Source organism: Cucurbita moschata, unplaced genomic scaffold (assembly GCF_002738365.1).
Source record: "Cucurbita moschata cultivar Rifu unplaced genomic scaffold, Cmos_1.0 Cmo_Scf00014, whole genome shotgun sequence".
Taxonomy (NCBI): domain Eukaryota; kingdom Viridiplantae; phylum Streptophyta; class Magnoliopsida; order Cucurbitales; family Cucurbitaceae; genus Cucurbita; species Cucurbita moschata.
In genome coordinates this window covers 2212388-2228154 of record NW_019268530.1, presented here as the reverse complement: position 1 = coordinate 2228154, position 15767 = coordinate 2212388, and the positions used below count along the sequence as shown (strand labels likewise).

Below are 15767 nucleotides of genomic sequence, written 5' to 3'. Positions count from 1 at the left end.
CATTTGATGATCTCGACATTATTCTACAACATAATAAATTTTTTAAACATGTCGGTCAATATTTACATGTTTCATATGAAACTTTCCAGAAGGCTATCTAATATATAATTACTTCAGACGAACTATGTTTAACTTTAAAATTGATATGTTTAACTTTAAATTGATATACTAAACTAAAATGAATATTATTTTTTAATAATTAAATTATTAAAATTTTAAAAGGGAGGCATCACAAAATATACTAAAATATTCTAAATTTTGAAAATGAAGTATTTTTTTAATTTTTAAAAATTAATCAATTTTAATGTTTTGGATCCAAAATATTTTTTATTTTTTATTTTTTAAGATGTCAGATATTTTTGTATCTTTAAAAAAAAAAAAAATACCGAATTTCCCATCCGAGTGTAGAATCTCTTGTTCAGCATAGTAACGACGTCGATTTTCACCACAGGACACACCGGGCAACTCCGGCGACGGCGAGTGGTGACTGGTGAGTTAAGCGCCAGCTGGCGGCGATCACTGAAGGTTTATATATCATAGAACCACTCGTCCATAGTGTATCTCCCGCTCGCACTTTTAGAACGCCGAGATGACGACTGCAATGGGACCTCCACCGCCTAGAAACCCTTCCTCCGCTTCTCCAATGGATTCTGATGCCGGAACCCTTGAGGGAGATTCAACCTCTTCTTCAACGGAAACGAAGGTCACCATGGGCCCTCCTCTTCCAAAAAATCCCACTCCTCCCGATTCTGACCCCCCAGCCCCGACCGCAACTCAAGAAGATGAATCACCCGTGATTTCGGTCAATTCTGATGCTTCAGAACCCGTTGATAAGGTTCCAGACGCTCCCCCGTCTGATAAAGCTGTGGAACTGGCTTCGAAGCAACCCCAGAGCGTAGCGGTGCCATACACCATTCCTTCTTGGAGTGGAGCCCCCTCCCATCGTTTCTATTTGGAGGTTCTGAAGGATGGATGCATTATTGATCAATTTGATGTGTAAGTCCGTTGAATGTTTGAAAGAAATTTTTACAATTTCGTATTAATTTCTCAAGATAGATGAAATTCTGGGAACTTCGAGAAACGGCCTGATATATTGTTTTTCTCATACTGGGTCTTGATGAAATCATATCCTACTATTCTTTTATTTGTCAAATATGGGTCACTGAGTTGTTTATATGGTTTTAGATATGAGAAGGGGGCTTATATGTTTGGACGTGTGGATCTCTGCGATTTTGTTCTGGAGCATCCAACCATTTCTCGGTTTCACGCTGGTATCCAACTTTTCACTTATACTTACATTAGTTGACATGAACATTGTAGGGTTCTTATCACAGGATTTTCAAGCTTATTAACTTCAATGCAGAACTTATACAGTAGTAAATTTAGGTTCAACAGTTTTTAGCGATTATCATTTATTACATGTACGAGATTTAATCATTGTTTCTATGGAACCGTTAAGTTTCCACACACTGTAATTGCATTTCCCTGGGATTACTTGTATTATCATGTAACACCATAGGAACCTATCAATTATCATATCTATTATAACATCATTGCATTCTATCGTGAAGGTTCCATACTAGTTTACATGTACAGGATTTAATCCTTGTTTCTCTAGCATCATCAGGGTTCTATACATTTAAAAATGCATTTCTCAGTGTCATCTCTCCACTCTCCATTAGTTCTAAGCTGCCTTAAATAACAAACAGTAATAATATATAGGTGCTTTGAGCTAAGATCTAAATATCTATTATGTTCAATTGAAAATTGAGCTTTCTGGATGTTGCACCTTCCTTTGACTTCTTTTTTAAATGGTCCGCTCTCTCTTTAAAGATAGAAGTTTAGTGCTATCATTTCAGTGGTACGGATAGCAACATCGTGGCTTTCTGTAAGACAAACTTGCAAGTTGTGAATTATGTTGTACTTTCCATCTATAGTACATGATTTATTTGTCATCGCTAAATGAGACTTTTTTTTTATCATTTCTAGCAACCGTAAGGCATATGATATCATTAAGGCCATTAAGTTGGTTGCTCAAAGGGCGAGCATCCAAATTCCTGTTTCTTAAAATTTAGAATACTAAGCATTGTAGAATGCCTATACAAGAGTCTAAATATCTAAAGAGCTTTTGATGCTCTCCTCAACCCTTGGGCTCTAAGGTTTAAATGGTGAGGCTTCTTTTTATGAAATAGTTTGGGGAAAGATGGATCGATAAGAAAATAATGTTGTTCACATTACCACAAGATACGCTTAAGCGGCAACTAATGTCACACTAAAGAATTTATGCTACAATGAATTCAAGCTACTTCAAGTGGGGCTTCATTTATTCTTGGATGGTTAAAAATTGGGTGAATGATTAAAATCTAGATTTATGATATTTCATTAGTGTATTTTCAATTTTAAGACTTTTTTATTTACTTTTAGATTACATTTATATAATGGCTAATTATGGTCCTAGAGTATGAAAGTTGTAACTCTTAGAATGCCTCATGGAAGGTCAATTGTTTCATTTTGAGGCTAGACAAAGCCATGTATGTTATCTTGTAAAATAGACTTAGAAAATGTAGTAAAAAGAGCATTTGTGGTTTCTTTTAGCTTAGAGCTTAGTTTTTTTTGTGATTCTATATAGTTTAGGTTACATGCTTAGAATCATTGAAGCTTGACTTGATCAATCTTACTTGCGGAGTGATTCAAATCTCAAACAAGTTTTCTTGCCTTGAGATATTTGATCAACAAGGTAATCCGGATTTTACTTTTCCTGGGTAATTCCTTATTGTTTTGGAGTTCTTGGAAATTTTAGATCTAATGGTCTTGTTCTTCAATTAGGTTGTTAGGTCGAATTCCCAAGAGCTTCAATCATTTGGAATGAAATCACCTTGATTTGAGGGTTTTGACATTTGTGATCTAGGAGTTTGCATATCCATAAGGGTTGTTCTTATATAATTGGTTAGGGTTTTCATATGACTATGGAATTAAAGAAACAAGAACACAATAAGGGCTTGACCCTTAGTAAGGATATTGACATCATTGTTGATAGGAAGTACTCTCGAGGCTCTCATCTCATATCATTGGTTGTAAAAACTAGATGTACGAGGTGGGTGAAAATTGGGGTGGGGTAAATTGCTTAAATCAAAATAGAAAAAGAAAGATATATCAGGCAATGTACCAACAATATCTTACAACATTAAGACTTCGGAGGTAGATTGAGAAACAGTATTCACCTTATCATCCTTGAATCTTACAAGGAACATTGAATAGGAGACTAGACATTTTTGCCCTTTTTTCCTGCCATTATATATTCTTTTCATCAATTTTTCTTACTTCTCATTTTAAAATTTATATTTAAAATGATTCAAGACAAACTGCTATATTATTTAACTCATGAAAACAGTATAATTAAGTTATTTTCCAAGGTGTACCCATTAATTTTTCTACAAAAGAATTATAGCTATTCAAGGATGCTAGGTCTTATATATAGTTGAATGATATATTGACAGTATGTTTTTATTAAAGACTAATTTAAGTGGTCAGAATATGGTATTATTTTACTATATTGTCTTCCTTTTGTAGTTCTCCAGTTTAGAAGTAGTGGAGATGCATACCTTTATGATCTTGGAAGTACTCATGGAACTTTTATTAACAAGAATCAGGTATGGATCTTTCTTAGTTACTTTTTATTCTTGGTAATTGGTATTTGTATCAATCTTTAATCTTCTTCACAGTTTCAACTTCTCTATTAGAAAAACCTGAAAGGTTTATTATTATCGTCTGGCGATGGCTTTTCCTGCTTGTTTTTCCATATTTGATCGATAAAGTGGGATGGATTTTCTTTTATCTTCTGATGAACTTCTCCGTTCTTTTATTTAGGTGAAGAAAAGGATTTTTGTGGATTTGCATGTTGGTGATGTCATTCGATTTGGCCAGTAAGCAACTCTTCATTAGCCATTTTTTTAAAGTAAGAAATGTCTGATTATTGGAGTTTTTCATTTTGAGATTCCATGTCGTTTCGTAGTTGTAGTGGGAAAACAAGAATTTCTTCAGTAGAACAGTAGTTGTTTCAAGGATGGTATTAATGTCGAAACCTTTTGTTTGGCAAGAACTTAAATAAAATCTTTCTAGATGGTTCGTGGAAATTTCTACCATCTCCATTGGAGTTATGATATGAATTGCAGTTCTGATGGAGGTTAACAAGGGTGGTTGGAGTGAGTAGTGGGTGATGTTGGGTGATTTCGAGAATATTGCTGGTAAAGAGGAGGTGAAGGAAAGTTTCTGGTTAGAAATGGTTTGTTTAAAGGGAGAGGAGAAATCTCTGGTACAAATAGTAAAAACAAATTTGGAAGAAACCAACAGCGAAAGGGGTTAATGGGGAAGAAGGAAAGGATAATATAAAGAGAACAATTTTAGAGTGGGAAAATTCAAGCAAAAATGATTGAATTTTAAAGGGAAGAAGAATACAGGGGAAGGTAAAATTAGATATTTAGGGGAAAAGTGAGGGGGACTCGATGAAAAAGATAGGAGTATAAAGAATAAATAGATTTCTCACGAAGAGATTGGGAGCATACCATAATTGTTACTAGATTTTAATTCCATGATGATTCATTCACCATTGTAGAAGCATTGAGATAGGTAATTTATGAAGTCTGTATGCTCAAACCTTTTATAGCGAGTAAAGCTTTGCTCAAGGGTCTGCGAAGGAAGACTTCGAGAACCCTTGTAGGTTAGAAGGGTAGTACGTTGTGGGTGCTTTTCCCTTGAGATTCACCTATAAGGTGGATAATTACAAAATTCCTTAGAGCTTGCTCTTCAAGAGCAAACTTAAACGGAAGAATCTCAAACCTTCCTCCAATCTTTTTGATATTCATGAAAAAAAAACAATGTTGTCTTGATTTGTCTGGTTGTATTGCTCGTAGTCTTAATTTTTTTTTTTAATCTCCTCTTGCTTCAGTTCAGCTTGTGCTTAAACTCTGACTTTTTATGTTCATTTGCAGTTCATCTCGATTGTATGTTTTTCAAGGGCCAAATCATTTGATGCTACCTGTAAGCTTCCTTTAGCATTTTTTTTTTCATTTACCACTAAAAAGGTTATTGGAACTCCGTTCTTTTGTTTCTAATCTACCTGTATTCATTCTGTCTACTGCTTGTGTCATTGATTATAATGGACAGTTCCTTTCCTTCTAGTCAATTACTATGCCCTTGTTTTCAGTAAATTTCTCATTTCCAGATTTGTTTTTTCTCTTATGGTAAGGCGTGTTTAAGAATTTGGAATACTTCAAAATTCATGGATGTTGATTTGGAGAGAGTGATTTGTGAATGGTGAATATTAGCTTAGAAGGACCTAAAAGGACCATCATACTACGCCTTTGCTTTGGGAATCTTCCAGATTTGTTTTCTCTCAAGTAACATGTTAAAAAACTCATGTGGATGGGTCTACTTTAAAATTCATTGATGTAGATATGGAGAGGGTGATTAGCGAATGGTGAATATTATCTTAGAAGGACCAACGCAGTATAAAACCCAAATATGACATGGTCACAATGACATGTTGTAGAAAATTAGGGCACGGATACATTGGAAACAAATGTGTTTATTAACGTATTTATTTATTTTAACACATTGTAGGGTTTCATACTTAATTTCTTTTATTTGGACTTATGTATTTCTCCTCTTTTATTTATATTGAAGAGATTTTTTTGGTTTTTTTTAATATATTTTGAAGGATTAAATTTCATTTCTTTGGTGTATTCTTTCTTCATTAAAACTATAGGTCCTTGCAGAAAATAAGTTTCAAATATGCTACCCTTACATACGTAAATTTTTTTTAAAAAATAATATGCACATGTCCAAAACTAGGATTATAAATAATTTTAACACTCTAGTTTAAGTATTCTAGAGGCGTTGAAGCATTGCTGTATGGCATCTGTTGAATACATATACAAACATGTTAACCAAATTAATGTCCCTACTTCTACAGGATCGGTTCTGTACAACTATATCCCTGAGTATTCAGGAGATAATATGTCCAAAGTTCTAGGATCTTAGCTAATCAAATGCTACAAATTTTTACTCTAGTGTGTTCCCGTGCATCCTTGTTTTAGCCTTTTCATGCAGTTGCTTTCAGTTAAAATCTAGGTTTATTTACAACTTGATCTTGATTTGAATAAATATGTTGTTAGTTGAGTTATTTTGGACTGAACACCAGGAATCAGATTTGACCATGATAAAAAAGGCTAAGATTCGAGAACAGACACTAGACCGAGAAGCTTCACTTCGACGTGCCCGACAGGAAGCATCTCTCGCTGATGGAATATCTTGGGGCATGGGAGAAGATGCTGTTGAAGAGGCTGAGGTTTGTGCAAAATCAACAAAAAAACTCATTTAGGGTCTTTGTCAGATTTTTCTTAGATTACTAGTTATACTTAAACTTGACCATGTTTCCTTGATTTAGAGTTTTGGTAGCTGAGAACTTGCTCTGTTCTGATTATTTAGGATGAAGTTGATGAAGTCACATGGCAAACATACAAAGGACAGCTTACAGAAAAGCAGCAAAAAACTCGTGAAAAGGTTTTAAAAAGAACTGAAAAGGTTAGTCAATATCATCCTTTTTGGTTTTTAAATGATTTGAGAAGATCGATATTTTCTCTACTATACATTGCAATACTGACTTCAAAATTCCAAAATGGAAGCCTTACATGTAAGTTCTATCTTTGAGAATCTTTCTTTGTTTCCCAAAGTTTTTTTGTTCTTTTTTCATTTCGTTGTAATTTATTTATTTTATTTACTCAATGATTGGCAGACATTTCATCATCACTTTGTCAGTAATTGGTATGGCGATTTCTTAAATAAACTACCTTTCCCATTAAAAAAAGGTTATTCCATCAGTGGCACATATTATAGATGCTCTTAACTTGCTCTATTTTTCATATTTTACTGAGATGTTTACACAAGAATGTCAAGGACTCTTATTTCTTAGCTGTCAAGCTATCTCTTAGCGGATGGCAGCTTTGATGTTGAATAAGCACCATAAATCTCTAGAAACTCGTTTTTATGATAAAAGAATATTGTTATAGTGTTCTTCCTTATCATATATTCTATATGTTTACTAGTGCACTTATACAAGGGCTACATGCATGTTGGATACAGATTTCTCACATGAAGAAAGAAATTGATGCAATTCGTGCTAAAGACATTTCTCAAGGTGGATTGACGCAAGGGCAGCAAACTCAGATTGCTAGGAATGAACAAAGAATTACTCAGGTGAAAATTTCTAGCCCAGAATTAGTACTCTTATTTATGTTATTTTTGCTTTATGTAATGCTTACCGTTTTTAGTACTAGGATTTGATTCTTTATTTTTACTTTATCACAGCACCATTTTTATTGTTTCTTCTTCTAAAAATAATTTTGGCAGATCATGGAAGAACTTGAAAACTTAGAAGAGACACTGAATGATAGTATTAGGGAAAGCCTTGGAGCTCGTTCTGGGGTTCGATCACTTGGTAAGAAGCAAGGAGGAATGGAAAATGATGAAGAATTTTTAAGGTATGTCCCAAATAAGTGTTGTGGAAGGGGGAATCCTTTAGTAATTTGTATGCTTCTGTACTATAAATCTAGATATGTTATAATTATATTATTGAGATAGGGAGAATACGATTCACCCAATATGCTAGTATTATGGTGGCCTTTTATTGTATAAGAGAATGCATAGCGACTTCCATAAAATTTATGTTCTGTTTATTGTTATTTTTTCAGTGATGATGATGACTTCTATGACCGCACGAAGAAGCCTTCAAATAAAAAAACTGGTGAAAATCAATCAATTGAAACAGCTGATTCTCTTCTTGATAAGAGAGATGCCATCAACAAAGAAATGGATGAAAAAAAAAGATTGCTTTCGATTGAGGAGAACAAAATGGAATCACATACAGATTTGGACTCTGGCAATGATGCTCTCGATGCTTACATGTCAGGGCTTTCATCTCAGCTAGGTTTGGTTCTCAGACATAAGTATAGATACCTTGGTGTGCTGTTTTACAAGTATTGGTTGTTCCTTTTTCGCTCGAGTGTGGGTTTTACATTCTTATTTTGTTATTTCCATGCTCATATAGATTATGCATAGTATATAACTACCAACAGTATTTGCAGCTAAAAATTAATTCTCTGTAGTAAACATTAAAATCATGTTAATATATTACCTTTTAAATTTGAAGGATGTGACATTGAGGCCTTAACTATTGTGAGTAACACTTATCGAAAGCTATTATCTGCAATTTTTATGCTTATGTTCTTGCATAATAGTAGAGAACATTTCTTCTAACTGCTGTTGCTGGTTTGATTGTTGTTGGCAGTGCTTGACAAAACCACCAAACTACAGAACGAATTATCGTCTCTTCAGTCCGAACTAGATAGAATTTTGTACCTGTTGAAAATTGCTGATCCATCAGGAGAAGCAGCCAAGAAAAGGGAAACTTCAGCCAAGAAAATTGATTCAAATCTAGAAGCAAAGCCTGAAAAATTTAAAGTCCCTGCATCTGTTAATGGGAAACCACAGAAGGAACTAAGAAAAGACGGTGAATCTAAAGAACAAGTGGTAGATGCCAAACAAAAAATGAAAACCACACAAGAAAGTGTTGAATCTAACGAGTCAGTTACTGAAAAAGTTGTGGATGATACAAAAGATAAAAAGACCACCAGTTACACTGTTGTTAAGCCCCAGTGGCTTGGGGCCATCGAAGAAATGAAATCTGAGGAAACTCAAAAGGATGCTGCACCATTGGATATACAAGAATCTAATGATTTTGTTGACTACAAAGACAGGAAAGATGTTCTTCAGAGTTCTGATAATAAGCCTGCAAAAGTGGATTCTGTGATTGAGAGTGCTGCCCCAGGTTTGATTTTGAGAAAACGGAAGCAAGAAGATCAATCTGACGGTAACTTGGATGCCTCTCAACAGTCGACATCATCTTTGGAGGCAGAGAGAGCAGAATTTAAGGCAGAGGATGCTGTGGCTTTGCTGTTAAAGCACCAAAGAGGGTATCATGGATCAGATGACGAGGAAAATCGACATGAAAGCAAGCGTCCGACAGGTCGAACCAGATCAAAAAAGAATGAGAAGAAGTCCAAGAGGGTACTTGGTCCCGAAAAACCGTCATTTCTAGATACAAAAGCTGATTATGACTCATGGGTACCTCCTGAAGGTAACTTCTTTAGTGAATATAGTGGCCTACTGTTAACTTTGAAACTTAGTTCTCTCTAACGTTAAGTTGTCTGTTCAATTTGCAGGACAATCAGGCGATGGAAGGACAACATTAAACGAGCATTATGGCTACTAATTTCCCCATGTTTCTAACAACATTTTGATCTGAGATCGGCCTCGCCCTTTTTTACTTTTTCAAGAAAGATGCATTGGTCACTGGCCCGTAAATCATTTCATCAATCTTAGCTGCTTTTTCCAGTGTATAAAAACAAAGGTAGTGAGGCTGCCGCTTTATAATTGAAAGCCTTGTGTTGTAATAAACGAAGATGGAACTCAGGCAAAGATGTTCATGAACTATGAAACTAGCAAGCTTGGAGAAGTTTCTTGTCTATATACCTGGGTAAAGGGAGGGAATTGGAGAACCTGAAAAATTGCTCTCTTGTTCAGATTTATTGTAACATTACATACAAGGGTTGTTCTTTTGTCCACAGACCTTGAAAGACTTGCAACAACCTTCCAGTAATAGCAGCTGATAGTATGGAATAGTAACATTGTTGGTGGTTATTATAGATTTTTCACTCATTTTCACTCCTTTGTAAGATCTCATGTACCATACTCTTACCCATGAACATGTTTGAATTATATTGAGGCATTCCCCAAGTTACATTGATACTTTGAAACGGTTGTTGGGGAGCTGGAAGTCAAAAGTATACTTCGTTTTAGCTTGTTAGATATCATCATTAGTCTCATAGTTTTAAAATGTATCTACTAGGGAGAGGTTTCGTTCTTCTCTCCAACTAATGTGCGATCTCACAATCCACCCTTTTTTAGGGTCATGCGTCTTTGCTGCACACTGCTCAGTGTCTGACTCTAATACTATTTATAACAGTCAAATCTATCGTTAGTAAATATTGTTTGTTTTGATCCATTACATGTTAACGTGAGCTTTCAGCTTCGTTCCCTTTGTACCCTTTGTAGCCATCCATTCAATTCATCCTAGGCATGTCTAGAAAAAGGTTACATCCGTACAAGGGAAGCAATTGTATGCATATCCAAAATCCATGATGTGTGATAGTGATCCCAAGTTCCCATAAGCCATTGGAAGGTTAAGAGGGTTTGTTAATCTTTGTGGGGCGGTGAAGGGTGGCTGTTAAAGCGACAAAAACGTTGCAGAGAGACACAAATCCAAAGCATGGGAGATGGAGGAAACAAGAACGTGGCCTTTCCTTTATGTTTCCAAGTGTTGCCTTTCCCTTTATCGTGTCTTCCCTCTGCACCACATATCTTTCCTCGACTCTTGAGATCATTACCCCTTCTTACCATGAAATTCTAAATCAATCTTTGTATTTTCGACTCGATCTCACGTTGATTGAAAAAAAGAACATATTATTTCTTATAAACAAGAAACAGTGAAGTAACTATTGAACGAATCAAATAACATTTTTAAAATTTTGAACATAAAACCCAATATTAAAGCATAAGAAATCTACTACAAAACAAAAAATTGGTTAGTTATTCATTTGAGAGAGAGAGAGTTGTCGGTTGAAAAGAAAAAGAAGAAAAAGAAGAAAAAAAACAAGAACTTGGGAGGCCACGCCCTCGTGTTCTTCAAACCAAACCAAAAACATTAATGTTCGTATAATTTAAATATTGTATTAATTAATTAAAGACATGTTTTTATATAATAATTTATTTAGTAATTCGATGAAAACTCACTTGTATTGTTTCCCAAAGCCTCTTAATTTTATGCTTTTAATTTTGGTTCCCTCATTCTTCTCTCCCAACGATACCCTTTTTTTTTTCTCAATATCCAATGCTTTCTAGTTTTCTTTAACCCTCTTTCTTAAATTAAAAAAAAAAAAAAAACTTTTGTATTTTTCAATTTGTGAGCGTTGATCATGTTAGATCCCACATCGTTAGGTGAGGAGAGCGAAACATTCTTTACAAAGGTGTGAAACCTCTCACCGCCAGACTTGTTTTAAAAAACCTGAGAAAAAGTACAAAGAGAACAATATCTGCTAGTAGTGGTGGGCTTAGGCTGTTACAAGTCCCGATATTCTTTGGTATACATTATTGATCTGTATCAAAGTTCCGTATTAAGTCGGAGATCATCAGTCTTGATTCAAATAAAAGTAACTCAATCAAACCTCTAAGAAGTAGTCCAATCATAAACCTCATAAATAGGCATACAAACAAAAGATTTATAATGTTAAACTAAAATATTATTACCATACCCAAAGTGCATGCACTTATGCCTCTATGAACTATTATATTGTTTTTTTTTTTTATTATATAGTTTATTATATTATTTATAGAACCATGCATCATGATGTTACATGCTAAAATGGATAAAAAAAAATTAAAATAAAATAAAATAAAATAAAAGTGTGTTATTCACGAGTTTATGGTAAATTTTTTTTTTTTTTTTTTTAATAACAATTTCTGACAAATGTATATAAATGACAACAAGTCGATGTCAAACATTAGTAAAATTTGAATAATTATAATACTGCATAGATAATAACAACAAAACCCAATACATTAAACTTTGATCAAAACTGATTTATATTTTATTCATATCAAATGTATATGAATGAAAAGGATCCGAAAGATACGACAATTAAGAAAAACTTACAAGAATCGATAGTTATTACCTATACCAACTAACATATTTATGTTCGATGATTTAATAATAAGAACTCGAAAGTTAAGTGTGTTTGGCTTAAATTCTATGTTAGGTGACATCTTGTGAATTTTTTTAGAAAGAATGTAAACGATGACAAAATATGTTAAAATGACTTATATTGGTCTGTGGAGATAGTTTTCACTTATCGAAGAACGTCAAAATAAGTTAGTAAATTGACCATGTTAAAGGAGGTGAAGGAACATGTTGAAGTCTTTAGGTGTCGTATCCAAATGTTAAATCCCTATAGGTACCAATATTAATGATACACGAGTCTTAAGTCTTCAAATATATTGTAACAGTTTAAACCTACCGCTAGTAGATATTGTCTGCTTTAGCTCGTTACATGTCATCATCAACCTCACTGTTTAAAAACACGTATGTTAGGGAGAAGTTTCCACATCATTATGAGGAATGTTTCGTTCCCCTCTTCAACTGACGTGTGATCTCACAATCGACCCCTTTGGTGGCCGAAGGTCCTCGCTAACACATCGCTCAGTGTCTGGCTATGATACCATTTGTAACAGCCCAATGTCACCGCTAGTAGATATTGTCCGTTTTAGCCCGTTATGTATCTCTATCCGCCTCACGATTTTAAGACGCATCTGCTAGGGAAAATTTTCTACATCCTTACAAGAAATGTTTCGTTTCTCTCTCCAACCGACATATAATCTCACAATCCACCCATCTGGAGGCCCAACGTCCTCGCTAACACATCGCCCAATGTCTAGCTCCAATATCATTTGTAACAGCCTGAGGCAACCGCTAGTAGATATTATCTGTTTTAGCCCGTTACGTATCTCTATTAGCCTCACGATTTTAAAACGCGTCTACTAATAAAAAAATTTCTACATCCTTACGAGAAATGCTTCATTTCTCTCTCCACCCAACGTGAGATCTCACACGTATGTTTATAAATAATCCATAACACAAAACCGAATTGAATCAAACAAAACTGAAATAGAAACACATACACAAAGAATACATGAACAAAAAATGATGGGTTCTTGGGGGAGAAAGTAACATTGGTCTTATAAAGAAGAAACAAGAACAGCTGTGTGAGTGTGTGTGTGTTAACAATTTGAGTTCACCCAAAAAGATTCTGATGCTCCAAAACTTGAAAAGAGGAGAAAGAAAGTTTGACCACAAAAAAAACCCTCACAAGAATGAAAAAGAACAGACACATATTCATTAATTTAAACAAAAACAACACCATAATTAACTCACTTTTCATTAAACAACATTCCCCATTTATGTAAATCTCCTGTTTTTTGGACCAAATCTCTGTCTTAGACCACTTCTAAGCATTGACCTACCTACTCATATTTCCCCCATTCACTAGACCCCTACTTTGTTTTGCCTTCCCAACTTGACATTATTCTAATATTTCACCATATCTCTTCATAATATTCATATAAAAAACTATAGGTTTAATTAACAGCATGTGATTCTGAAAAAAGCTTAAAGAAATAACCCTAAATGCAATATGATTTTGTTTGGTAGTGATTAATTTTTTTTTTTAGTATATAGTTTGCATGGCAATGGGAAACCCAAGCTTGAATTTTTGCCCAAAGATCAATACTTTATTCAAATTGAAGGCTATATGGAATCAAAGAACACATTTTTTTGTAAAATTTCTTCTTATGACACAAATTATTACTTGGGTTTTGTTTTATTTTGAATCTTTGTTTATATTTTCTAAGTTTATGCAGATACCAAGAAGAAAAAAACAATTTTTTAGGGTTATGGTGATTGGAAACCCTAGAAAAGCTTTGACTCTTTTGCCTTTAACCTCAACACTCTTTATAAAAACCCTTCAAGGATCTCACTCTTTTCCCCTCTCTTTTGATCAAAAAATTTCAAAGTCAAAACAATCAAACTCACCCATTATGAAGAAGAAGAAGATCTTGAGCTTAGTTATTTGCTTTCTCTTTCTAATGTCTCCCCTTTCCCACTCTCTCTCTCATGCTCTACAAGGTATCTACAATTACTTCCCTTGCAATTCGTATAATATCGTTCCTGTTCCCGATTTCATTCGTTACTTTTTTTGAAATCTTTGTAGATGGCACTGTTGTCGAACCAGTAATACCTGTTGTAAACGTAGAGCTTTCTAAATCGTTACTCCGTGAGGTGACTGATCAAGCTCTTAACTTTTTCTAATTTCGTAATTTCGAAAGGAAATGACCCGCTTACCCTCGAATTTTGATTTTACTTTGGTTTTTAACAGGAAACCCTTGTGGGATTTGATGGCATTGGGTTGAGGAAAATGGGGAGTGGAAGAAAGAGAATAATGAGGAATGATGAGAGAGATGATGAAGAAGTTCAAGATAGCTCAAGAATTTCAGGTGCAAACTATGATAGCAACTTTGAAGATCAAAAGAAGGATTTTGGAGTGAATAGAAAAAATTTGGGTATCAAAAATTGTAAAAATGTTGATGCTAAGAAGCTCAATCTTGCTGGCTTTGTAACATTTGGTGCAGATTACAAAGGCCCTTTACACCATCCTCCTAAACATAACTAATCACTTAGTTATGTAGCTAGCTAGCTAGGGAAATGAGGAAGAAAAGAAAAAACACATTTTTTGTACCCTTTTTCATAGGATCTTTGTTTGGTTTCATGTTATATATATGATTATGAATGAGATTAATTTACAAATTTACACTACCATGAATTGTTCTTCCCTAAAGTTTTAATTTTTATGCAATAATTGCTTCAAAAAACGTGTCCAAAATCAATACTTTTGTTTGATGCAGGCAAGAACAAGTCTTTTCAAACATCTCAACCTAACCATCAGGTCATTTTCTTTCCCTCTCTCAAGATAATGATATCAAGCCAATTGAACTAATTGTGTTGTTTCTTTTACAGGAGAGTATCAGCTCGAGGCATTCAAAGAGGGTGTTGAAGAAACATGAAGATACTCAAAGGCTTGTCAAGGCAGCTAGAGAGATAGCCAATTTGATGCACAGAGACTATAAGGATTGGGCTCACCGCAAGCCACCGATCAACAATTATGAACCTATGCATTAAGAGAGGGCATGAAAGTGTAGCCCTTTTATAGCTTACAATGTCATATAGATATGCATAAGCACAAGAACTGTTAGTAGCATTGAAGCTTCTAAACTTTGGAATTGGCCGTAAAGTTGAGTGCTTTTTTGGATTGTTCATATCAGGGAAGTCAATTAGATTTTAATACTTCTATTTGTATTAGGTGAATTAACGCACCGAAAATATTACGTTTCTCGTTTTCGGCCAAATCACGACTTTGATTCTACAATCGAAGATAGTCATTTTAACATGTTTTGTTCTATATATAACGTGATTTTAGAAAAAATTACTTTTAAGCTAAGGACGCTTAACTATAAAGTTTTCATCATAATTTAATACTCTCATTTAAACGTGATCTTGGGTCATTCATGTACCCTCTTTTACACGTTCCATGAATCGCAGATCAAATTATTTCTTTTATTTTTTATTTTAGTCTTATTAGAAATTCAAAAACTTGTTAATGCTAATCAGACATAATATACAAGTTTTTAAGCAAAATATTTAAATAAATTATGTAATATTAAAAATTTTAATAGTACTAAAAAGTGATAAAAAAATTATGTTTTTTTTTATTAAAGAAAATTAGAATTTTTTTGTGTATGCAAAATTTGATTAAAAAAAAACACAATGAGAGATAAGAAAAATTAAAATTAAAATTATTCTTAATTACATTTCAATACAATAAAGATTCTATTTTCAAATTAAAGATGTTCTTGGGCCGAAGCCCAGTTGTAAAATCAAGTAGGTGGGCTTTGGGCCCAATTGAATTATCATAGAACACAAGCAAAATTAAAAAAATTAAAAAATTAAAAAATTAAAAAAAAAAAAAAAAAAAAAAAAAAAAAAA

At 33.9% G+C, this 15767-nt stretch overlaps 2 protein-coding genes across 2 annotated transcripts; both read left to right on the top strand.

Moving 5' to 3' along the window:
• Positions 1-378: 378 nt before the first annotated feature.
• On the top strand, positions 379-9864 carry LOC111452419 (kanadaptin). The gene is made up of 12 exons (XM_023093130.1): positions 379-996; positions 1186-1271; positions 3571-3650; positions 3868-3923; positions 4989-5037; positions 6200-6346; positions 6487-6582; positions 7141-7254; positions 7408-7538; positions 7749-7984; positions 8345-9193; positions 9279-9864. The coding sequence occupies exons 1-12, from the start codon at positions 590-592 to the stop codon at positions 9326-9328; spliced, it is 2301 nt and encodes a 766-aa protein (XP_022948898.1). The 5' UTR covers positions 379-589; the 3' UTR covers positions 9329-9864.
• A 3853-nt stretch (positions 9865-13717) lies between these two features.
• Positions 13718-15130, top strand: LOC111452688. Its single transcript, XM_023093521.1, has 5 exons — positions 13718-13852; positions 13938-14005; positions 14103-14220; positions 14629-14669; positions 14741-15130. Exons 1-5 carry the CDS (start codon positions 13765-13767, stop codon positions 14900-14902), a joined length of 477 nt encoding a protein of 158 aa, XP_022949289.1. The 5' UTR covers positions 13718-13764; the 3' UTR covers positions 14903-15130.
• Positions 15131-15767: the final 637 nt, after the last annotated feature.

Bases quoted from the DNA above. Each gene is read 5' to 3' on its own strand.
- LOC111452688 (XM_023093521.1), top strand. From the start codon at position 13,765: ATGAAGAAGAAGAAGATCTTGAGCTTAGTTATTTGCTTTCTCTTTCTA. The intron at 13,853-13,937 runs GTATCTACAATT...AAATCTTTGTAG, and splicing joins TCTCTCTCATGCTCTACAAG to ATGGCACTGTTGTCGAACCA. The intron at 14,006-14,102 runs GTGACTGATCAA...GGTTTTTAACAG, and splicing joins CTAAATCGTTACTCCGTGAG to GAAACCCTTGTGGGATTTGA.
- LOC111452419 (XM_023093130.1), top strand. From the start codon at position 590: ATGACGACTGCAATGGGACCTCCACCGCCTAGAAACCCTTCCTCCGCT. The intron at 7,255-7,407 runs GTGAAAATTTCT...TAATTTTGGCAG, and splicing joins ATGAACAAAGAATTACTCAG to ATCATGGAAGAACTTGAAAA. The intron at 7,539-7,748 runs GTATGTCCCAAA...TTATTTTTTCAG, and splicing joins AATGATGAAGAATTTTTAAG to TGATGATGATGACTTCTATG.